Source organism: Cygnus atratus, chromosome 9 (genome assembly GCF_013377495.2).
Source record: "Cygnus atratus isolate AKBS03 ecotype Queensland, Australia chromosome 9, CAtr_DNAZoo_HiC_assembly, whole genome shotgun sequence".
NCBI lineage: Eukaryota > Metazoa > Chordata > Aves > Anseriformes > Anatidae > Cygnus > Cygnus atratus.
This window is the reverse complement of record NC_066370.1, coordinates 7,720,132-7,745,561: the sequence shown is the minus strand read 5'-3', so window position 1 is coordinate 7,745,561 and position 25,430 is coordinate 7,720,132. Positions and strand designations below refer to the sequence as shown.

The 25,430-nt window shown below is 42.9% G+C and overlaps 1 protein-coding gene across 1 annotated transcript in view; it reads right to left on the bottom strand.

Annotated features, from left to right (window-relative positions):
* Positions 1 to 22,299, bottom strand: part of LOC118247027 (vesicle-associated membrane protein 2-like) — a 39,432-nt gene extending 17,133 nt beyond the window's left edge. The window contains exon 1 of the mRNA XM_050712535.1: positions 22,187 to 22,299. Within this exon, the coding sequence (XP_050568492.1) occupies positions 22,187 to 22,188 (2 nt within the window). The 5' untranslated portion in view covers positions 22,189 to 22,299. The remainder of the gene's footprint in view (positions 1 to 22,186) is intronic.
* Between the last annotated feature and the right edge of the window lie 3,131 nt (positions 22,300 to 25,430).

Sequence of the window (25,430 nt, the reverse complement as noted above, 5' to 3'; positions counted from 1 at the left end):
AGTTTCAACATCCATCAATTACTGAAACTAGCCTCCCTTTAACCAGTCAAGTATGTTATATTAATAAATGGAAACTTATTCTCAAAAGGTCGGACTAGATGATCTTAGAGATCTTTTCCAACCTAAATGATTCTATGATTTTATGATTTCAAACTCTCACTGAATCAAAAATGAAAAAAAAAACAACCAACCAAAAAACAAACAACACCACAGAACATTTTGAATACAATGGAACCACTAATGTGAAATACTGCCTAACAGAAAATTATACTCTGCATATTGAAACACATTTTGAGCATTTCAGGCATGTAAAATAAGATTTGTCTGTATCAATGCAGCCATCACTCCTAAATTCTTCAGGCTCCCATCCTGATGGGATGACAGCCTTGTAGTTTCCCCTTAGACCACTTTCCTATCTTTTTCTTACTTCTTCCTCTTTCTCTCAAAAATTCTCTGATATTTTTTATTGACAATCTTTGCTTTACACAAAGACATATGTTTAAATCACGTATTTCCAGATCCTTTAGTGTGATTGCAGAAGCTTACAGGAGTACTCTGTGGATCAGAGCTGAGGCTGACACGTGGCATCTGATTTTCTACATTAGCTGAGGTACCAAATTTGTGCACAGCTGTTTATTCTCGAAGAGCTACAGCCCACAAACTGGGGTTCAATTTTGCCCCCTCCCCCTTTTTTTTTTCCAAATAAATCCATAAGCTTCTACTAATTCAGTAAAGACCAGTTTATCTTGGTCCTATCTTTTAGTCTTGTTACACTCAAGAGACTGCCTTTGCTATTTGTTTCAATGCATAGACACTTTGCTGAAAATCTGTTGTGACTTGCATCATAAGCAACCTTTGGGGTTCTTAAATAAATGGTAACTGTCTTCCATTTTTGCTGTACGACTACTACTGTTCTGCTTAGCATTCATCTGAGACTTGGAAGTTAATCATTTTTATAATATTTCACAAGTAACCACTTTTTCTTAACTCCTCCTTTTGAAAACTACAGGGTCATTAGGATTGAGGAGAAATGCTTCAGATATAAATATGTGATACTTTAGAAGTCAAGGACTTACTCAAAATTTGAACTGCCCATGTTACTCAAGTGAGAAGAAACTGGTAAAAATCTTATTTAGGACAAAGCAATCCATTTCCAATTAGACTTGAAGTTCTGTTTTTATAAACAAAGAAAAAAAATTGCATCACAAGCACTGGGGCTCTCTCAATCTTTCCATCTGTGTTACATCCCTCGAAAGGCAAATTATTACCCTTCTGCAATCGTGGCTGGGACACAGACCAGGCTTTAGCTTAGAAGCAAATGTTATTTGTGGAATTTCTTTCTGTTAAAAAAGTTAACTTTCTACAGCTATCCCAACTAAGTATTGGAATTAATGTCACCTGCCCACTACAAATTCACCTACTTACAGCGAGATTCAATGCACTGATAGACCTATTACTTTTCTATTACTTTTTTTTTTGATTCTCTTGGATCCTGCATCTTTTCTATTTTCCTCATGCTGGTGTCAGCACTGTAATGCAGGCCTGGCACAACAGGTTTCAGACGTGCAGTACTTCAGATGATACTGGGAGCCTTGTGCATGGCAGACGTAAACATGAAGCACCAGGGGAAAGAACGCACAGGGCTGTAACCCGTTCCCTAGGTAACAAAGAGATGTTATTAAAAGACAAAGTGGTACCACAGTGGTAAATAAATGCATACGATCAAGGTGCACAAGCATAACTAACTTTCCTGGATGCTGCAGGGAACAGAGAGAAGCAGAGCCTGCAAATTCATGCACCTTGTATCTGGGAGGAGACAAAATTCCTCACGCAGTTAGATCAAATAACACCTCTCATTCACAAATACTTTGTAGGCAGCCAGGAACACTCTGCCTCCCAGCCCTCTTCCTCTTACCTCACAACTACTTTCCCAACTCTCTTCCACGTTACAAACAGCTACTAAGCAACAGGAAGCTTGCAGAAAACGAGTCACTCTCATGTGGCTGCATGCACGATGGAGATCAGTGATTTAATCCTTTTGGATTAGGATGAGAAGAGCGCTGATAACATGCTGATGTTTTAATTGTTGCAGAGCAGTGCTTACACCAAGCCAAGGACTTTTCACCTAATCCAAAACATAGTACCCTACCAGCTACTAGGAGGAAAATTAACTCTGTCCTAACTGAAACCAGGACAGGAACTAAGAAAAAGGGAAGTGAGACATAGCCACACAAGGTTAGTCAGTTACCAATGTAATCGACTAATTTTCACAGTGCTGGGAGTGTTTCTGGTAGGAGACATCCTTTTGACTGATGTTTTACTTTTTTTTTTTCTTTTTATGTTCTCCTAACAGAATAATGAAAAATAGGAAATTTATTTGGAAAAGGCCTCAGGAGATCATCTTGGCCATTCCCTTATCTCCAGGCAGGACTGACTTCTACTTCATATCTGAAACAGGTTTGTCTGCCTCAGCCTTCTCTGTTTTTGATTGTTTGGTTTTTGTTTTCTGAAAGACTTCATATCAGGTGTTTTGATGGTTCATTTAGCATTTCTAACTCAAGCAAAGCCTACAGCACCAGACAGAGCTATCAGTCTTTGCAAGGATGCTTTGCAATGTTAGAGCCCCTAAGCGAGGACTGGCCAAAGCATTTCTGTAGCATAGGCCCCTCCATCATGAATCAACTGAGGGATTAAAATATGAAGAACAGAAAGAGTTGTGCATATGAAAGATGTGCATGCATATATCAGTCAGTTGCTATAAAATTCAGTGTGGGCCAGTGGGATTTCTGCATAAAAGCCTCCCCTTATTTGCCTTTAGAAATCTGCAGCCCAGAGCTGTCCTTTCCACTTCCCCGAAGTTGTTAGACTCTGGGATATTGGGTCATCGCTAATCTGAAAATGACACAGGACTTGTGCCTTTGAAATGAGATGTCATTTTGCACAGCACTAGCATTGAGGCATCGCCAGTGTGCCAGATGAGGATACCTGGCTCATGGCAGATGCAGGGCCACTTCACATGGTGGCCAAGCAAGAGTAAAGGACTTTTTTTTGCTTCCAAGATACTGATTTAAAGTTTTAAAGGAGCAAGACATTCAGAACAGCAGGACAGTGCATTCTTTCATGTTGTCGTCTCTCTGAGAAGTATATCTCTTAGAACATGCCTATTCCTACAATAAAATTTGAAATGTATTTATCCAAAAAGACTAACTTGTGGTGGCCAAGCCATGGCACTGTGGTAATCCTATAAGCACTTTCAACTTCTATAGTTCCCAAGCTCAACACTTCATTTCTTTTAATATCTGGATTATTGCCCACTCAGAATTCTCAGGTGCTGACTTTTGTAAAAACCACACTGATTCTGTGAGAAGCACCTACGAGATTTTTGCAGAGTGTATTTTAACATTTTAAGCTGTAGAGGGACCTGTTCAAATCAAAGCTGGATTCCCTCATTGCCTGTTTTCTTTAAAATTGAGTTGATTCAGTTTCATAGTCTTAATTAGAATTGGCCAACTTCCTAAACATATATACACACACACACACGAAAACATGAAAATGTGCGCTGCCTGCTGTCTGAGAATATTTACGTGAGTTAACTGACACCAATATTATCAGAAAGATAAAAAAAAATTACAACATTATTGGGGAAACAGATTTTGAAACCTGATTCCGTAGTGTTTAAACTGAAGAGACAATTACAGAATTAATCCAGCCTAAATGAACAGACCACATTTCAGTTTTTCCATGAGATTTCAAGTAAAAACAACTAACAGCTTGTCAGTAATCCAGTGAATAATAATTCTCAGAAAAATTACTTGCGAATGATTTTTCAAAAAAAATGTCATGAAAAAAATTAGTTAAGATGCTCAAACTTCTCATAGGCATTTCCAAATTGAGAAGTCAAAGAAATAATAAGCTGTGAAGTACTGATTCATTTCAAAATCATAAAAGTTACTGGTGCAGGACTTTGTTATGCTGGTTATTTGAGAGAGACTGAGGTAATTGTAATTAACTCTGTCCTAACTGAAACCAGGACACTTGCGTATGTATGTATACATCTCAAATAAAACCTCAAAAAGAAGTGACCACCAAAGCTTGCAAATATTTGAACAGGGATAAAATGTTAGATATTATTCTCCAACCTAACAAATAAAAACATAATGGCTTAAGATTAGTGGGTTATCAATTCAAATTTTTAAGGGAAGGCTAGATTCCAAATAATAAACCCATGAACATCAGCAAACCAATCCTTGCTGTGATTCAAACAAACTTGTGATTGCTTAAAAAAGTAAACCATGTGAAATAAAGCTACAGTACACAAGAAGTCAAAGTTCATTTAAAAAACACACACACACACACACAAAACAACCTCTATTTGAATTAATTAGATTTTTATCAGTAACTGCTAATTCAAGTTTAGAATAAAGTACAAGCCTTGGGCTTATGCTACTCACCACACTGCTACATCCAAGTAATCTAAATCAATCTGTAACTTGCAGAAAAAAAATAATTTGTAGAAAAAAGTTATTTGATAATAATCTCATCTTCAATGGTATTGCTTTTTTTTTTCTATTTTGCTCATATGTAAAGTTGCTAAACATTAACAGAGACTCTGAAGTCTTTTATGAGTCAGAAGACCAGGATACAGTTTCCAATAATGAACCAGTAATTAACATAATCTCAACAACACTCATCCGACTAAGTGTGGTTAAAGCAAGTTTAATTTTTACTTTGTGCTCACAAAGGGAAGGAAAAGTGATGAAAAAAAAAAAAGATCTGACTTCTTTTACCAAGGTAGCTCTTGTCTAGTCTTGACTCCAGTCTTCCATTCTGCTGTGATCTTATCTGGTTAAAGCTGTACCAAATTCTGTTCCGTAAATTTATTGCAGAATCAGGATCTCAAAAATATCAAAACATCTGAATTATTGAGTAGTAACACAGCTTTTTAAAATAAATGCAAGTTCTTACTAGTTGCAACAACTGTGTTGCATTCACATAACTGTAGGCAGTCATCATATGTAATGCACCATCTGTGTGTATGTGGATTAACAGAAATATGAGGAGCTTGAAACTAGCATAAGAGAACAGTTTGCGAGCGGTTATTGATGTCTTAAGACCACATAACTATTATTTATGGCAAGGTTCCAGAGAACCTGCTGCATAATTCTATGTTATAATATTCCTGAATGGTACTGCAATGGTAAAGAACTTGCTAACACTTCATCTAAGCATTTTTCTTATTAAGATTCTGACTAACATTTTATGAGATTCAATAGGTTTGAGGGTCTGATATTCTGAAAAAGCCATCATTTCAGAAGTTTGTAGTACTATTCTGTAGTGTTTTTTTTTTCTTTTTCTAAGAACTTCAACTCAGCCTTCAATCTTGCACATGCTGTTTTACATCTGGAACTAATTAGAAACGTTATTTACCTACCTACCTGATGGCATGTGCAGACAGTTCATAGATTTTTTGTGAATTCAGTAAGATTATTTTCCTCCCACCTTTGTAAAGAAAAAGTGGCCAATTTGATACAGGTACTTTACTTAGGAAAAATGCCTTGATGAATTACATTTAATCTGAAGAGCTTTCTAATCATGTAAATTCAGAGCATTCTGTCAAGTGAATATGCCTGAATCACATACATTGGGTTCAACTCATACTGAAAAAATGACAGGAATTGCAGTGCTCTGTCATCTTAGGAAAGCAATTATAGTAAAACATTACTGCCACAACCCCACATTGTATCAGGCCATGTCCAAGGTGCTTCTAATATCAGGGTATAGCTCCATCTCACTGTTTTAGATGTCCTCTGCTGTGATGGGAGGCAATTGTCAATGTCCAAGAGTAAAGAACGTATTTGCTTGATTCAGTTAAAAAAAAAAAAAAAGGCAGCAAATAAAGTAGGTATTAAAATTATTCTAACTATATCCATTAAACATGGACAATTTCCAGAATGTCTAGCCTTGTATGAATGCACTGAGTTGAACAAAGGAAAGAAGAAGCAGGTCCGAGTCTGCTAATTCTTGCTTTTATTAACTTGTCAGTTACTACTTTGAAGATATGTATTGGATTCACTTAGAAATTTCTGCAGTACACACCACAGAATGAAGCATAGATTTCAGTATCTGGTGCCAAAAAAAGTGTATTAGTAATGTCATACTTTATTTTTATCCTTTGTATGTTAGTTTGCTTGGAAACAAAATGCATCAAAGCAGGACAAATACTCAATCCATTGGCTTATTTGTAGAGCAAATGCTAACGGTATAATGTCATACTTCTTGACTTTGTATATTTCTGCATTTTCTGTGGTGAGTTTTTTTATTGGTACCATGACTGAGTCTTATCCCTTCTACTTGAATAAAACACCAGCAATATTCAGAATTACTCCATTTATTTCTGTTTATGATTTCATTAATTAGAAAAAGCCTTTGCAGACTATATTATGAACTGTTCCATGAAAACCCAAACCAATAAAGCCTGGCTTCACATCCAAAATTGCTACATCACTTCCCTGTCACCAAAATACCTCCAGCTTACCTCCCTTGCCATCTTGCAAGACTAGCCAACTTGCAGTGCTTCCATTTCCAGCCATATCCACCAGCTCTTCTCCACCTCTTCCCCTACTATGGAGAATCAGGCAGCAGAAAACTTTTGGTGGTGTGGTGAGGTCTAGACTATCCCTGCCCATGGCTGGCTACAGTAACCAAATAGCTCCTGGGCTTCCCTTAAAACTTTCCCTCATCTGGCAACAATAATTTGTGTCTCATCTCTACCTATCCACTAATTTCCCAGCAATATTTAGGAATCGATATCTGTGTGGTCTTTGCCACTCCACCATGTTTAGCAGAGTATTGCAGATGCAATCACATAAGCTGCATTTCCGTGGGAACGCAGGCCAAAGTCTGCTCAGTTTAGAAGCCTTGCATCTAGACACCTCTTTTTCAGCCTCTGTTTTTGCTACTGTTACTCAAACACCTTACGCCTCAGTGATGTCAGTGGCTCTCCAGTAGAGGAAGACACTTCCTTTTAACTGAACGATTCATCTCTCAAAGGATGTTGCTGTTCTTGTTCTTTTCTTCTGCACTGTCACTCAACTGCCCTGAGTGAAATAAGAATATAAAAAACACAGAGTGTTTTGAAAGTACTAATAAAAGCATTCAACACAAATGTTTGTGTTAACTTCAGAATGAAATTCCAAATATTTTTGCCTGAAAAACCTATATATATGGTCAGTGAATAATAATATGCAGTCCAAACACATTCCCATTGCAAAAAACCGTCCCACAGGAGTGTGACGGAACAATTCAGCACTCAATACTCAAAGTACTTCAAATCTTCTTCAGCAAGCAGCAGTTCCAACGGGCTTCTATCTACACAATAAACTCATACTGTAAAACAGCAATTGAAGAACATGTAACTTCAGGCTGAAAGAAAATGGATGGTCAAATGAATGATATTCTACTTGCCTACATTACTGATTAACCATTCTCATGCAACCAATTTGGTGACATATTTTAAGGGTCATTTGGGATTTGTTTTCTAACACCTCTTTCAGAAGAGTACAACGGTACTCAAAGACTCGGATGTACAGCAGTTGATTAACATGATCTATACTTGGTATCTGCAACGTAGCATTCAACAAGCACCAGTAACTTACTGTTTGCCAACCTTATGCATATTATTCTTCATTCCACTTCTTTCCTTTTGTTTTTAAATTTTTCAAGCATTTTAAAAACACTAGAAAAACAAATGGATAGCATATACATGACAGTATAATCTTTAGTTGAAAAAAAATGTTTGTGACTTCAATTTATAGCAGCTGAAGATCTGCCTCAGAATTCATGCAGCAAACATAGCAGTCCTCAAGCACCGTTGTGAAGAACCTTGTTATTTCTTAAGTCAGGGTAATGGATGTGAGAAAAAAGATGCTGACAGAACAGAAAGAAACTGGGGAGAGAAAAGGAACCCTAAGCAAAAAATGACTTGTAACATCATTTCTCTAGGTACATTCCCCACAAGCTCTCCAGTGGAAAACAAAAAGGGAGACTTAGTGACAGTTCATTTCATTATTATTTACAGAGAGCACCTAAAAATTAAAATTTCTTTAGGACAGTAATTCAAAGTTAATCCAGCACAAGGTCCACACTGTTCAGCTGAACACAACAGGCTTCCTGGCAAGGCAAACTCTGAAGATAAAGATGGATAGTCCTACTACCTGGTATGTGCTGTGCAGTGAGATATGGGCTCCTTAAATCAGAAATCTGCGCTGAAGCAAACAGCCTCTGGAGGTAGAATTGTACGGAAAAAAAACAGTAGCAGAAAAAACTGTGGATGTTTAAGAAATTCTAAATGGGTGAAAGACATATAACAGTTAATACATGACTTTTGCAACAAGTTTAAGAGGTTTATAAAACAGTAAATTAGTTTAAAAAAAATGAATTCAAGATTTTTGTAAAGTTTAATCTGTTACTACCTGCTGGAGACTGCACTCTAAACTGAACAGACCTTTGTGAGTTAGTTATTACAAAGACCACTGACTATGAAAGCTACACCTTATTCAGTACTTGAGTATTTCACACGCTGAATTTCTCCTGTTACGTTGATGGTAGAGACAGCCCAAATGCATTTCAACCTATGGTTCGTTTACTCTTCTATTCACTGTCAGGGGCAAGCCCTGATCTTCAGGTTTGGCTGTTATTTTTTTGTAACTTGTGAATGCCCAGCCAAAACCTCTTGAGATCAAGACGAAACTAAATGTGCTTCTGCAATGGCTGTTGCAGGATGAAGAGCTGTTTATAGTGGGGTTCCTAGTATTGTTTCTATTTGTAATCATCTTTGCAAATATCTAACTCCCATTCAATTAGACACAATCCCAACTCACACCATCTATAATGCAGATAAATTCTTTCTTGTTTTCTTTTCTTTGTTTGTTTTCCTCCAGTTGTTAGCTTAAAGGGACAGGGAGCATCTCTTGCAATATTTGCACATGACTGAGCAGAGCAGGGTCTCTGAACTCTACTGTAATACCTAACACTAACAGTTTTAATGTGGGCCTGTTGTTCCTTTCAAGCAAATATGGAAATTAAAGGAACACCCAAAACTCTGTGTCAGCCACACTAATCCTGTGAAAGCAGTGACTCACCTAGTTATGATTTTCCATAAATTAGGCGGCTAAAAATGGGTAGGAAGCGTGAAACCATTAACACTTCCCGTAGTGTGAATTCTCTCACCGCATGCGAAGAAAATCCATGGCAGTAAAAATAAAAGAGATTAAGGTGTCAGCACTCATCATGTTTAGATATGTTGTTAATAATTCAAATCTTCCTCCTTTGGAGCGTATGGCTTTAGAATGAATCATTCTCTATTTCCTTTTTCAAATGAAAACTGAGGTTGTGTTGCTCACTGATTCCATGTGTTTTCTTCTCAGCTATTAAAAGGAAATAAATTAATATGGCTAATTGCATGTGTTGCCAGTATCATCTCCTAGTAGCACCCTACTGTAGCAATGTTTTGTATGTTATCTTTCATGCATCAATGCAGAAATGGAAATGATTGGTGGTATAACAGACAACCTATTAAAAAAAAACAGCAATACACAACTTGGTGGAGCAGAAAGAGATAGAAGAGAAGGGGACACCCCATTTTTGTATTTGTGAATGGTCTATGGGAGTAGCACTCCCTCTTACCCCGCAGAGCAGGTCAGCCAGCTGGACCTGGCAGCAATGGCACGGTGAGCAGGGCCCACTGGTTACTGCCTCGTGGAGGTACAACATGGTGAAACAAAGGCTGACCAGCTGAAGTTTCAGTATCTAAACTTGGGTGCTGCACTAAGATGGGTGGTCTTCATTCAATATCCTGTTTTATTGATTTTGAAGGAATTAAGGAATGTTCTAACTATGAGGTGCCAGGCCTTAACATACACGTCTCTGTAGGCCCAGAATGTAAGTGGCAAACAGCAATTGCTGCAGAGCTTGGTAAAGCTCCACAACTCCAAATATCTATTTTAGATGCTCAAAGGAAAAGATACAACCAGATGCCAAGCATAACGTAAAGCACGCTGTGTTCTCATGCCACAGAAAGGACTTGAAGCAGTGCTGGCCTTCCAGAAGTTGTGGGGGAGGCATGGGCCTTATATCTGGAGCTGGCCAAGGCCTCAATACCCTGACAGTTCTTGACATACTTCATAAATCACACAATGGCAGCTGTCTTTCAATTATTGCTTCTAAATTTATTTTTTATCCTATTATCAAGAACTCCAGACATCAAATAATCAGGTCAAGGCCGCTTACCTTCTAATTTCTAGATACGGTACAAGAACCTGAACCGATGTTGTACTAGTGTTCCTCACCCATGAACATTTCCTAACTCACCAGGCAGGTTTCTATCTTTTTTTTTCCCCCTTTGATTAGCTCCATGTATTTTTTTTTACTCCAGCAGGACCTTGTTGGACTATTAAAGTGACTTTACAAGTTATTACATCAGTCTTGCGTCAACCTGAGAGGGTCTGGCTGAGTTACAGGATGCATTAGGCTGTCGTCCACTAGCACAGAGCACTGCAGTGGAAGAGGAACTCACAATTACAGTTCAAAGGATACCTTGGCACCACATAGGTGGAGATCGTGCCAGGCATGAGGAAAGAAATCGCTATTCCCACTAACAGCTCTTTAACTACAACACAAAATCTCAAGTACTTAGCTAGCCATCTAACTATATCTCCAACAAAAAACACTCTTATCTATTTCCCTCTTTTATGTTTCAACCTATTATTTTCTTCATATTTTTTAACCTTGTCATAATCCATTAACGTTAGGTGCTTTGATCTTTCCATAGGAAATTTACTTTTTCTCTTCAAAGAGAGAAAGAGAAGATATTTTCCCCAGTCCATAGCTTTTATGTTCCCTTCACCTGTTACAGCATGACTGTTTTTTTTTAATTATTATTATTTTTTTAAAATATATTACTATTTAAGAAATCAAATGTAAAATTAGAAGTGAGCCAGGCTGATGCTGTATACAAATGACAAAATACTTGTTACTGTTTTGTTATCATTAGGTGTGCTATGAAGGATATTTATAAGGTTGGTATAAAGGATACCTATAAATTTGCTATCAAGGACACCTAAAAAGATAAGCACCAACATCACATCTGGGAAGATGAGAGTACTCTCCATATCCAGATTGCCTGAACTGAGATATCAGCCACCTCAGTGGACTGGAGGTGAGGCCCCCAAAAGGGGAGGCTGAATTCAAGCTTCTAATTTGTCAAGCAACTTCTCAGTTTTAGATAGTCTAAAAAACAAATAAACAAAACAAATAGCCTATAACAAAACAACCCATCTAACACACACATGAAAAACCACCAGCCTCTCAGGATTTTATTTCTAAAGACAGAACAAAACACCGAGTTGTCAAGTAAAACATGCTTTGCATCACAACGTCCATATGTAGAATAGCTCTTGCACGGCATCATGGAAACATCTAAATCAAGTCCCCTCTATACCCCTTTGCACAAAGCAGCTGTCACTAAAAAAGTCAGCAATTTGAAAAAACAAACACACTTCATGCTCCTAGGCAGAGGTGTTTGTTCCTGTTCTGAATATCTTCGCACCTAGAAATCTCACATTCCTATTAGAGTATTAATATCTTCTCTCTTAATCCTCGCAAGGTCAACTTATTTGTCTCTGATCTCCAAGTTCATCTGAATATACCCAAGAGCAATTCTACATAAAATCTGTTGCACTTGGAAATACAAAATATGTTATTTTCTGGAAAAGTAAAGCTTTCCTCAAAAGAACCTTGCTTTGTTTTTGGCAATAACTGTAAGGAACTATCAGTTCCAAATGCCCCCACATTAATTGGGCAGAGGTCTTGTGCTTAAAGGTAGCTAAACATAGTCCCTGAGTCTTTTTCCTTTATTTTTCTTTTCTAAAGGAAAGGAGAGCCAACTACAACATCTTCCCTTTGTTCCACTTTGAAGACAAGAGGGTTGAGACAGCACTGATTTCCTTCTCTGTGTCATACGGGAAGACAGTGTGATGCCTAATGGAGCAGTGGGTGGTGCTGTCCCACATCCCAGTCTATCCTTGTATCTTCTTCACTCAATCTCTCTGTATCCATAGTTAAAAGAAAGCAGAAACAACCTACTCCATCCCAAAGACGTGATCCCTGATTCTGCCCTACTACAGGGCTCATTGACAGACGTGTGTTAGCAGCAGAAGCAATAGCATTGCCTCAGTAGTGCTTCCCGCATCAATACCACATAGGGAAATTTATTATGTTCCTTCACTTTTAGCAGGGCAGAGATCCTATTTCTCTTCACCATAATCCCAGCGTACATGTACAGTACAAAGCCAGTCAACTTCTGTCCAAAACGTCCTTTAACTGGGACTGAAGAAAGGATGGCTCAGTATGACCATCTCTCTACCTTTGCACGTGCGTAACAGTAATGTCGAGAGTTCTCCTAGCTGATGAAGACTTTGAGAAAGAGAAAACTTTGCTTAAAATTTCAAGTCTTGCTTAAGAGACGGTATCGGGCTGTTCGGCCTGTTCAGAGGTCATGTGCCTTGTATTTTTGCACATACTGAAGCGTCTGTGATGCTGCTGTTTGAGCTGTGAGAGTAAAGCAAAAGAAGCCTCCTCCATCCTGACAGCTCTCATTTTTCCTTACTGCTCCTGAGAGAAGGATTTGCAAAGTCGGAGCTTGGCAGAGCAGAAAACATAAAGGCTTGCCTAAAATTCACAAGTTCTGTTTGACACAAGAAAGAGTCAAGGCCCTCATCTTAGTTCCTCAAATGCTCTAAGTGAATTGGCTGCTGACCTCAGCCTGCAATCAGCCTCGTCCCATACGAAAGAACGGAGCTAACTTTGCCTAGTTCAGTCTCTCAACAAGACAGCCAAGATCACCCCAGACTATTCTGCTTTGACCAAATTAGACGAAATTGTAGCTCAGAGCAGAGGGATTCCCTTTGCTTATTTGACAACACCAGGGAATTACAGCCCTGTTTGCTGCCATCACTGACAGCCTGTTTAATACGTTTTTCTGCTGCTGGAGCCCAGAAACACACACTGCCACCCCCAAACAGACTCAAAGGAGAGACATTTCCAGGTGGAGTTAGGCTGGGAGCCCTCTTCAGTCACTTGGAGCTGTAGCTGATGCTTGGTGAATCTTGATGCTGTAATCAAGCAGCCTCAGGAAGGGAGAAGTCTCAAATGCAGGCAGACAAGTCACATTCACTACCGGGAAGTTGCAGGGAGGCAGATTTCGAGATGGCCCATCTGCAGGTTAACAAGGGAGCACACTGACAGCAAGAGAACTGTATTCAGCATGTGAGTCACTGCCTGAGACACCTGGCTGCCAGAGACTGCCATGGGACTGCTGCCAGCAGGAGACTGAGCGTGGGCTTGGCACAGCGAGCTGCAAGTGTAAACACCTGGGTTTGTCTCCTCTTCCTCACACACTCAGAGCTGCTGTCCCCACCTGGTTAGATAATACTCATAATGCTGCTCTACTGCCTGTCACATGAGAGGGGTTCTTCATTTATTGCACTGTTTTTCACCTTAAGTCACAGATGACTTTTTTTTTTTCTTTTAAGCTATCAAGAAAATATTTATCAAACACCTCAGAATCACAGAATCACAGCATGGTGAAGCAAAGTTTTTTAAAAAGCACAAAATAAAAGAAGCATGGTTTTAAATTAAATGAACATTTGGCTAGTTACCAGTTAGCTTGTTAAAGGTTTTTACAATATTTGAGGATTTTTCAGGTTCACTCAGCAAAGTATGTAACACGTAATTCAAGGGGAGTTACCTTCTGGGCTACATTTGTTTCTATATTTTCTTAGTGCTTTCCCTCACCTTAGGCTGTGCTACTGCAGCAGCTCTGAGCGTAGCTATTTTGTACAGAATGCTTTAGCTGAGCCTGATCTAGAGCCAGTGGTCATACTGTCAGTGAGGATTTGGGATTTAACTTCCTAAACAGATCTGACCTCTTGGACTCCTTTTCCCTCTGCTGGTCAGCACTTGATCGTCTAAGGGACATCAGTAGGAGCAACCATTCAGTGCCATCACACTTAGGGTTTCTGGAGTTCTTTCACTTGCTACGAGAACTGCAGATTCCTCCAAGACTACAGCAAGTTACGCTGAAATCTTGGTACCTCTTGTACATGGACAGGACTGAGGGTGTTTCTGAGAGAGGAGCTCTGCTCTTCTCCCTGGGAACAATATTCCCTTCCCCAAAATGCAGGCCACCTCTTGATTGATCCACGCTCACCATCTGTCTTGTTAAACAAATATACCTCCTCCCCTGCCCCTCCTCACCTCCCCACGCTCTTTGATTCTGTAATTGCTCTGCTCTAAGCCAAAGTCCCTTCTTTCTTCATGACCAGTGCCACCACCCAGACTGCTCGTGAGACAAGAATGGTGGGGAGAGGAGGCTCAGGACTGAGAAGAAGCTTTACTTCTAAAACCATGGTGAAGGAGGTCCTCAGCAAGCAGCTTCTGGGAGTCAGCAACAAGAACAACATCAGCTTGCAAAGTTCATAGCTGGCTTTGCCAGGTGGGGCTTGAACAAGAAAAGCACCTGTCAGCCCTGGTTCCTGCTGGGGGCATACTCCACTGCTAAAACATTTCGGTCTGCACAGAACTTAAAAGGAAACCCACTCGCTCTCCAGTGGAGGTAACTGGCTAAAACTGGTTGTCAGAACGAGGGCAATGAACATGCTACTGTAAAAGCCTTCGCTTTAGTTTTGCTGCTATAGCCACATGTCTGTTATGGAGAGGAAATACAGTAGACCATATTGTTTAATGTGCACTAAGCAATTGGGAAATGACATGAAAATTGCGCAGCTCAGTGTCAAGATGCCATGACGTGGGACATATTCTGCCTTTCCATTCCCTTCTCCAAGTCTCCCTAGGAGAATTTGTTCAATGCAAAGAAAAAAGCATCAAAATGTTAAGTGACTTGAAATATTTCTGTATGTATATCAGCTAGTAAACAGAGTTGCTGAAAAAATGTCACTGTGTGATATTCATGTATGTGTGGGAGAGAAAATCAAAGCTGTCAGGGAATGACTGTACCGCTCCTTGCTGGAAAGAAATCAAACATTTCAGAAGCAGACTTTTCTAAACCGGTGGGATCTCTGCTAAACACTTGGGATATCCAGACTGTCAGTGCTTCCAGGAAGATATCTGCTGATTCATCCTGCCAGTGCCCGCTCTCGAGCTGAGCTCTCCCCAGATCCCAGCCAGCGGAAAGGCTCACATCCGCAGCGCTGCCACCAGCTCAGGGAGTTCTGCCTTCAAATCTGCAGGTGGTCTGACGGGCTGGAAGCAATCACCGAATGTCTGCCTGCTTTACAAGCGCGGGAGACAACCAGAAACCCAAAGCCTTCTGGAAGGATTGTTCTGTCACTCCTTGCACTCGTGATGGAAAGCAAACAAAGCCATACTTGTATGCGGTTCTGTCCCCTGCAGCACGAGTACTCGACCAGAACCCGGCCTAGCAAATGAGGCCGGCAGCATCCACCACTCCAGCCCTATAAAAGGGCTGCAAGGTCATCCTGCCAGAGTTTTCCTTATCAGCGCTCAATCTGATGCCTATTTAGGCAGCTTTGCATGTTCACAAACAGGCAAGTTAAATATCTTGTAATAACTGTTTTGGAAGATTTGATCCCATTGAGGATGTTCAGCTACTCAAAGTGCCAAACATTTTACCTGCTCGGCGACAGCACAACGTGCTCCACACCTTCCAGGGTTAGCTGACAACTTTGCTTTTGCTGCTATTGATCAAAGCTCTTTGTTTCTTTGCCTCCCTTTCCAAATCTGAGTTGTCGCCATGGGTGACAGCGATTGGGTGCAGCTACCCTCTGTGCACACACTGGAAATGGATCCTGCTGGAGACACATGAAGCAGACAGAAGGGGGAACCATTCTGCAGCTATTGGCAAACCCAGCTGGAACTCAGGAAGCTTTCCCACAGATCAATGTAAAGGGGGTGAGGAGAGAGGTAAAGAAGTTTTGTCATTTTTTCAGTGTTTTCCAGGATCATAGATAGCAGTAAGAAATGTTGAGTCTTAGAATTTCCATCTAAACTCCCCCAAATGTGGACAAAACACTATCCCATGGGATATGAACCCTTGCAGGCAATAGCCTGTGCCAACATCCGGGGGATGACAGCAGATACGGTTTGTGCTTTCAAGCAGCAGTGCCCTTTGCCTTACTGCTGCACGCTGCAATTAAGGCCCTAAGTAGGGCCAGATTCCCTAGCATGATAAAGAGGAGCTATTTTTATATGCAAATTCAAATGAACAAATGTAATTTCTAACCGTTAACCTCCATGAGTAGATAACAAGTGGGCTTAGGGATAATGAATGATTTTCGTAGTTTCTAGGAAAATTTTCCTAGGACCCACATATTTCTAGGAAGTTGGCACATTGCCTGACTCAGGACCTCGGCGTCTAAAAGGGAAACTGGCCCATTACAAACCCCCCACCCAGAGGCAGCCTCCCAGTGTGGAGGAGAAGCCGAGAAGCTGATGGAGTCAGTTCCCAAGTCTTTTCCTTCACAGATCCCCACAGGCACAGGTTTCAGCAGAGCTCAGTACTTTCAGTGCACTGCTCTCTTTGATGGTTCAGGGATAAATTCCAGCGAGAACTGCAGCTCCCAAGGCTCGTGGGGAAAACCCACTCCTTATCTCATTGACAGAGGTACAGGAAATCTAAACTGAAGGAGGGGGTCTGGGGCTACAGGGGAGATGCTGGGCTGAGGATCTGTCATGCTTCTGACAGCCCCAGAAGAAGAGGTGCCTGCTACCAGCACGGATGTAAGGAGTGCTGCCTGCGGAGCTCCTGTACCGCTCCCCAGGGACAGCGCCCAAGGGAACGGCACGAGGCTGGGACAGGGGCAGGTCAGGCTGGGCGTCGGGGAAAGGTTCTGCACCCAGAGGGGGTCGGGCACTGAGCAGGCTCCCCAGGGCAGTGGGCATGGCACCGAGCCTGCTGGATTTCAAGAAGCATTTGTGTTTTGTGGGAATAAAAACTCTAGAGAGGTTCACAGCACTGACTCCTCACAAACACAAATTTGTCCACTACTTGGTGCTCCCAAAGCACAAGCAAACTACAGCTCTGATGTATAAATATGTGGTGACAGCACTTGACTTCAATACCTTTACTGGTTTACATATAGAAATCACTGAAAAACAAACAAAAATTACTGAAGCAATATGGGTTTGATCTTCATCACAGGAGAACCTCTTTTCTAGAAGAGTTCACTTTTGACCCTGTGATACTGAGCCCAGCAGATGTGAGCTGCCACTTGATAAATTAAATTTCTTTCTTGTTTAGTCTGAAATAAAAGACTTGCACTTTTTCTGCATATTTCTCATTAAATTTTGCATCTGAAGAGATCAAGAAACTTGATTAGGTATCTCAGATCATTTGGTCAGGAACTTCCATTTTAATTATTTCACCTAGTACAGAAGCAACAATATAATTGCAGCTGACAAAACACTTGCAAATGTACAGACATCTATTTCGATGAGTTACTACTTTACACAGAAAAACCTAAGGTTTTCGTAACTGAACAGTTAGAAAAAAAAACCAACACCACCTTGCAATCACTTGGTGGTTGTTCAATGAATAATGGAAGAGAGTTTAGAGGGTTCAAGTACAGACAGGGAAAAAGCAATTGCATCATTAAAAAATGCCAGCCTAGTTAATTGCTGGTAATGGCTATGAATAATGACAGCAGACAGCACTGAATGACGTAGGAGAGAGGATATTCTCTCTGAAAGTTGTAATTGTCTAAGATGAGCAGTTCAGTCAATTTATACTTATTTGGGACGGGCTGTTCTGCCCCTTCCAGGGCACCATAAACATTTGGCTAAAGCTGTCAGTGAGAATCTTCTATGCGTCCTGCGTTCTGGCAGAAGGGCAGCAGAAGGGAAGGAAAAAAAACCACAGTTAATACCTCGCTGCCTTTTCTTGAGCTGTGCCGGTTCCTCCTGGGAGCATCCTGTACATACGTGTGCACAAACAGGGATTTGCCTGGTGCTCTACGGCCTAGATGGGCATTTTTCAGTAAGGTCTTAATTGTGTAAATTGCATCTAAAAAAGAGAAATGCTCCTTTGGCAGACCAATTCAGCTTCCAATACAGCCACTGCAACTATCCTGTAAGTCAATGTACAGCTGGAACCATCCTACAGACTGCCTGGAGGTCAACATGGACAAGTTATGGCTGACGCAGAGCAGAATGACAGAGCTAAATCCCAAGGAAAGGAACCACTGAATTAAATATATTTGGGTTTTGCCTGCTTTGCATTAGCCTCTTTTCAAGAATGTTTACCATGAAACATACTCACTTTGTCTGTACTTGCCACAGGTAATTTCCAAGTGCTCCCATCCTGAGATTATTTTCTTTGCTGAGGCCCTCAAGACAACATCCGATTTGATCTCCACACTTTCAAACACTCATCACCCAAATATCCAGAAGATTTGTGACCTACTTGGGCCACCCGTGTTTCAAAGCACAAGTGTGTGTACCATGAATAATGCTTAACATGAGCAGGAAACATTTATTCCTAATGCATCACGTGAAGATGATCCCTGACTGCATGGTGCCACTGAAGAGTAAGTCAAGGGAAGCAAGCAATGGGCAAAGCACGTACACACTTCTGTTGATGTCTCAAAGTCACAGCTCCAATTGCTGATGCCCCTATTTCTGGGCTCCTATTCAGAGCTGTGAGCCTTAGAGCCAGCAAACAAGGGTCAGAATAAAACCATGCTGAAGGTGCGATCCTCTGACCTTCTCAGTATCCCCACTTCACTGAGCATGGCCTGGCTATTTTCATTACAGGCTCCATTACATCCCTTATCAATGAGAAAAACAACCCACTCCTTCATAGTTACGCTTGCAGGAACCAATACTAGAAGACCCTCAAACCATCAGTCCCTTTGGCTTACTGCAGAAAAATCAGTACCACAACACACCAAGACTGAACCTAGCCTCTCTGAGTCTGAGGCATCCGACCATGAGATGTAAAACCCTGAGAGCCACAGGGGACTCAAATCTTCCTGCCACCACGGATTTCCAGAGCTCTTTTGGAAAGTATTTCTAAGGGAACACAGACACTTACCAGCACAGAACAGCCGCACCACTTACAAAATTCATCCCTCCGTTTCATGCTATTTATACTTTCTTAGGACATACTCTGTATGTACCCACTTTTGCAAGCCACTAAACTCCCTAAGGAATGGATGAGGACTGTGATGAGAACTGTACTAAATTGGTTTGGCTTTGCGGATCAGCACAAAGGAGGGGCAGCCTAGGGCGATTTTGCCGAGTTCCATAAAATTACATCCACAGAAGGAGGGCTAAGTACTGCTCTCCTAACAGCAGGAGACCTTGGCCATGCCACTCCTTCAGAGAAAGTGAATAGAAATTCAACCTGAACATATTCATTACAATTGGTGGAACCATTTTAATCCCGTCTGTCCCCTCCAGGATATTCTCCTTGCTGCTCTAAAGCAGCCAGAAGGATTTTTTTATTTTATTTTAGAAAGTCCTGACTGCTGCCCTAGGAATGAGATACAGTGACGCAATTCTGCCCCAGGGAGAGCCAGGTGCTTTGCTTTGCTGCTTGTCTCACAAAAGTTGTACCCTGCAATAGAGCACATTTATATTGGATTAATGTAATCAAAGGCACCCTGCTGTCTGGTCACTGACCTATCTGTAAACAGCAGATAACACGATGCCATAAGCTTCTATTACATATAATTACCTATTGAGATGTGACCATTGTACAAGAAACAAAACCACGTACTTCACCTGCTGCTGTTAGTCTATTTCCCAGAGATAAACAATGCCTATATGCACCTCCGCTCTGTGCTCCATTTTCTTCTCCTCATCTCCCTTCGCTGCTCCTTGTATCTCCTCCAAGTAAGTTTTTGTCCTCTCCCTTACATCAGGAACAGCCAGCTGCACTGGCAAGGTCCAGCCCTTCTCTGTTCTTGCTTTAGATCCCTTTAGTCTCTCTCATCTTTTGTTAAACCTTCATATGCCACAACTTCCCCTCTGCCCACATCAAGGTGAGATGTCCATTAGCTGAATGTCCCTGCCCTGCCCTGGGCGGTACTCGCTGCTATAGAGGCCACAGGGGCAGATTGCCACCTGACGTAAATCAGCACAGGTCTGCTGGAGCGATACACAGTCAGGAGTCACGGAGAGGGTGGTGAATAAGGAACACTGATCACTGATTTCCAATATAAGAGATCAGAGCGAGTCTGGTGTCTGCTAGCTCAAACCCATCAGGAAGCAGTTTTCACACCCCGCACAGCTCAGCTGTGGAGCTCCTTGCTACGGGACGCCGCAGAAAGAGCAACTGGACACCTTCATGAAAGAACACCAACAAAATCCACTGGGAGTCATGAAATACAAAGAACCTTCCTCTGGTTCAGACACCGAGCCTTAAATCAGTACAAACTGGGAGAGCACTCTGGGAATCCACTGCACACCCCCTATTCCCAGTACTCTTCCCTGCAAGCTGCTTCAGGGCGCAGCACACCAGGCTGGACGGACCCAGTGAGGAGTCCTGTATCAATGCTACTTCACACCAGCCAAAGACACGGCATTCTGTCCACGCGTGTGCCCATGTAGACATGCAAGAAACGTGTCCATGTGTGCAATACTCTAGGTGTAACAGCAGAGGTAACCTTACAGAGCATTTGGTGGCCATGACCAATTAGCATTTATAGTCCAGTGAACTACAGCTGTAGTAGCTGCTGCTCCAAGTCCATAGCTAACACACGTTTATCTCTCTTGTTCATTGGTAACTCAGAAGCTATTGGGACGTAATATTCATGCAGATGTTCAAAAAAAGTTGTCATTACAATACCTAGCAATGAAACGGAAGCCAACTGACACTGCCAATGACAAGCAGCTTATTTGTCTTGGCTTTGTCTCAACTATCAAACTGAAAGTCTATATTGCCGAAACAAACAAAAACCGCTTTCTCTTTTGCATCTAATTCCTGTCAGAAGTCTGCTGTGAGGCCCCTACAGTAGGACAGCCAAGTCCTACTAGCACCACATCACCTCTTCTGCTGTTATTTACAAATTCTCTCATGAACACCTCAGTGCTCCACGACAGAAATACACGCAGGTTAAGTTAAACATTACCTGAGTTACAGCTTGGCGTTTGAGCAGTTTCATTTGTATAATACTGCAGCAGCGAACTCTGGTATTAATCACTGAAGAACAGCTCACACACAAATAAAAGCGTTTGATGTCATCATCCGGCTCCTGACAGAAGCACAGCTAGGCAACAGATGCTCACAGTGAACCAGCTTTTGCCAGATGAAGTTCCGTATTTACATACAGAAAATGCTGCTGGATAGCTGGTTTTTGGCTTCCAAAGAGCACCCTGCTTTGAGCACATTTCAGACAACATGGATAAAACCTTATTGTCTGAGACGTTACATGGGCAATACCGTGAAAGAAAAAGCCAACGTTTCACGTTGTGTTCTTGTAGGCTCCAGGTTGTTTCCACCCCTCTTTGTCTGCAGGGGAAGGACCCCAGCTCTCCCCCAGCACCCAGCACCCAGCACCAGCCGCTCCCGGCCCCGCACGCATCTCGTACTGCCGTGCAGCTCTCCTGTTTGCGTTAGGCACCTGCTCCGCCTCGGCAGTCCCTGGAACCGAGCAGTGAATTGAGCCGATAGTAACACCGTGCTTCTAGCTACCTGATGCTTTTGGGAACGAACACGGGTCGGACCGATTTTTACGGAACTGAGCACACTTCTGCCTTCAGGATGGACTTTGGCGGCTTCAGCCTCGTCTAGCGGAGAGCGACGCTTCCGTCAGAGCAGAGCCGAGAGACGCGGAGGAGACCGAAAGAGCGGCCAGCACGAAGCAACAGCTTAGCCACCGCCAGGCGCTGCCGCCGGCTCCGCGTGAGGAGCGGCTCGGCAGGGACCGGCAGGGACCGGCCGGGCTCGGCGGCGCGGAGCACACGGCCCGCGGGCACCGCACCTGTTGAGGGGCTCGGCCCGGCGCTGCGGGCACCAGCCGAGCGGGCAGCGAGCGCTCGCCCCCCGGCTGCCGCCCCCCGACCCGCGCCGAGCCCCACGCCCGGAGCGCCCGGGATGCCCGCAGCCCCCCGGCCGCCCCCCGCCGGTCCCGTCCCGTCCCGCACTCACATGGCCGCCGCTGCCCCCGCCCCGCCGCCGCTGCCTCCCGGCTCCCTCCCGGCTCCCTCCCGGCTCTGCGGCTCCGCTCCCGCTGCCGGCGGCTCCTCGTAGCGCGGGGCGGCTGCTGCGGGGCGGGGGGGGCGGCGCCGCTACTGAGCATGCCCGCGCCGCGCCTCGCCTCGCCTCACGGAGCGGTCCCGCCGCCTCCCGCCCGGCTCCTGTCAGCCCCGCTCGGCCTCGTCGGGGAGAGGAGCCCCGAGCGCCGCTGCTCGCAGCTTCTTCCTCCCTCACCTCGCTGGGAAGGGGGAAAAAAGAGGAAAGAAAAAGCAAAGAGGTGGCGCGGTTCCACCTGCACTGTCACGGGTGAGTGCTTGAGAACAAAAAGCAGGTGTCGTCAGGTTTGTAACCGCTACCCCAGACATACAGCAAAAGCAGAGGCACGTAAGGTATCAGATCGATGATTACTTCTTCACTGACCACCTCCAAAAAGAAACAGAGTGGTTGCCAAGCCCTCTGCTCCTGGCTTTGACTTGCTGCAGCCCTCACGCCCCACGCAGCCCAGGTCCAGCACCCAACCTGCCTCTGGGATCCCCTCAGAGTCAGCGCTTCTCGCGCACCTCCCCTCCCGCACACAGCACAGCCCTCGGCAGCAGGACGTGCTCCCGTACGCTTGAACCACAGCCATGCTTGAAAGAGAGGCCAAAGACGAAGGAAGTTTACATGGATTTTTAAAAAGGGGGAACTTAAGCCTGCTGCCCCTGCTGACGGCTCGTTCCATCTCACCTGCAGAAGGGGACTCCTCCAGTCATTGCCCTCTGCTTTCTGTGGGAGCTAAAAAACCGGTCTGTACCCAGGCAAGGCAAAGGCTTATCTAGAGCTCTGAGGAGCTTTTGTAGGACTCTAGACCCCAAATCTTGGGGAGTCTGTAGGGAATAAAGTACATCAGCATCATAAAATTAAATCCATGTTTTCTGTAGGTAGGAAATCAAAGACAGGGTGACTTCTTGTCAAGGCAACAGACAAAGGTAGAAGTCGCCACTAGGGCGGAGAGCAAAGCATCAGACTCAGTTCCTGAACTTGCTATCAACCAGCTGAAGGTTTTCAAGGAGAGAAAGACAATAACCAGGGAATATGAGAACACCCACAGTCGTGGGAACAGCCCAGACATTAGGACACCCAGCTATTTCCTAAGTCCAAGTTCAGATGCTAACACTGCCTGGTTCCCATGCAAGGCCCCGGTTCCCAGGCCCTTTAGTACCAGCAGAACACACCTCAGTGAGTTAGGCACAGGAATCTCTCCCTCCCTCCCTCCCTCCACTGGCATTATAGACTCCTCATACCTACTGCCACTGGAGGGTGATTCTGTCTCTTGTACCGGAGGTTATTTGCATGAATAAGGATCATTGAAGGCAGGACTGTGAGCCTTTGTTTTCTACATCTGGCCTCATCACTGGGGGTTTGCTCTGCTCACATGTTGCATTCACCCTCAAAACAGCCTGGCCTTGGGAAACTTTTCCTGATCAGAGGAAAAAAAAACTGTTCTAGCCAGACTTTCTTTGTGAAAGCTGGAGTTTCAACAAATTGACATGCCCTGATAAAAAGCTATTTTGGCAGAAGATTCCTGACCAGTTTTAAGCTTTATCCATCCACAGATCAGTCAGCTCAGTGCTTCTCACCTTGAATTCTTCCATAGCTCTTTTCTCCTGAGGACAATTTGCTTTTTAGATATCCTAGACAAAGGTATGATTATATGATACCCTTACAGCACACAGGTAACACCAACACCCACATGTAGGCTTGAGCCCAATATTGCAGCCATAAGCTACCAGGGACATTATCTTAGTCCTCAAAACCAAAACATATTTGAAAATTGATGAAATGAAAAGTCATGCACAGCAAACGTGGCCAGGAGCTCCTAGGAGAGAACTGGCTATCTCAACCTTTTTGCCCCTTCTATGATACCACTTCATTTCCCTAATCTATGGAGAGTGGAACAAGCAACTATTGATGTTAGACCAAAGCTTGAAAAAAAAAAAAAAAAAAAGAAACCTTGCAAATATACAAATATCTTAGTCCTAAAACGTCAGCAGTCTCAGGGTTGCAGGCTGGCTGGAAGTCTGGGTGAATTGTTTCATTCCAACTCTGGAATTCATTCTCTTACATTTTTAATGCAAAGAAAACTCTCACCTTGACTACTTATTCCTTCTTCCCCAAGTAGTTGTCTGTGCAAAGGGTTGCAGCAGCAGAGTAGCGCTCAGGTCAGGGGTTGCTGTGCAAGATCACTTCCAAGACAAACAGTTTGAATCATATATTAGAAGTAGTCAGAAAGGTAAGCTAAAGCCCAAAGAGCAGCAATTCCATCTGCTAGGACAGCAAAGATGTTATGCTCATGCATTTGTGAGGAGCACTGATACACGATCATCAACTCAATAACTATGCAAATGACTACTTCATTCTCAGATTTTAGATGTTTCTTGCCAGGAAAAGAGAATTAGGCCATAGGAAAAAACACAATTAGGTAAGCAAAATTTAATCAGCCCGTTTTGTGAACTGTTGGTAGTCAAGCTCATGTATTCCAAGCGCTTTTCAATTTTTCTACTGATCTGGCCTCAGTACTAGAACTAAGTTGATCCACATCTGGTATGAAGACACAATTGTACTTCTGTCAAATTATCCAGCGCACATGATACAGTGTTTATGCTGACTTCATGCCAGCTTTATCCCAATGGAGGGAGGACAGAAAATACCCACATGAGTGTAAACGTAAAATAGCACTGAGAGATTGCCTGCTTTAGCAGGAAGCATGTGAGTACAGGGAGAATGCCTCAAATTTCATGAACACTGCAGCAGCAGAATGAGCTTAAGCTAGATTAGTGTACCATCATACGGCCACAGTTTGCTTTGATCTGGTAGGGGAGAGCCCTCGAAAAACAAATTAACTATATCATTGGACTGTAGCTTTACTTGCCAGAGAAGAAATTCCCACTGACTAATGAAGGCATCACCATTCCAGTCCAAGCATGCTCATGATCCTGAAGAAAACCCAGAGTTGAGCTGGGGGACTTTTCCTTTAGCCCTGCGTTTCCCTTGAAAGATAATGCAGCTTGCTGTTGAAGGCTACCAATGCCTTTAGTGTATGAAGAGATGCAGAGACACCCTGTGGTGGCAAGAAGAACACAATCATAATTCAAGCAAATTTAACTTGACACAGAAATGGATCAGAGAAGCTGCATCCTGAGGACACAGAAGACTT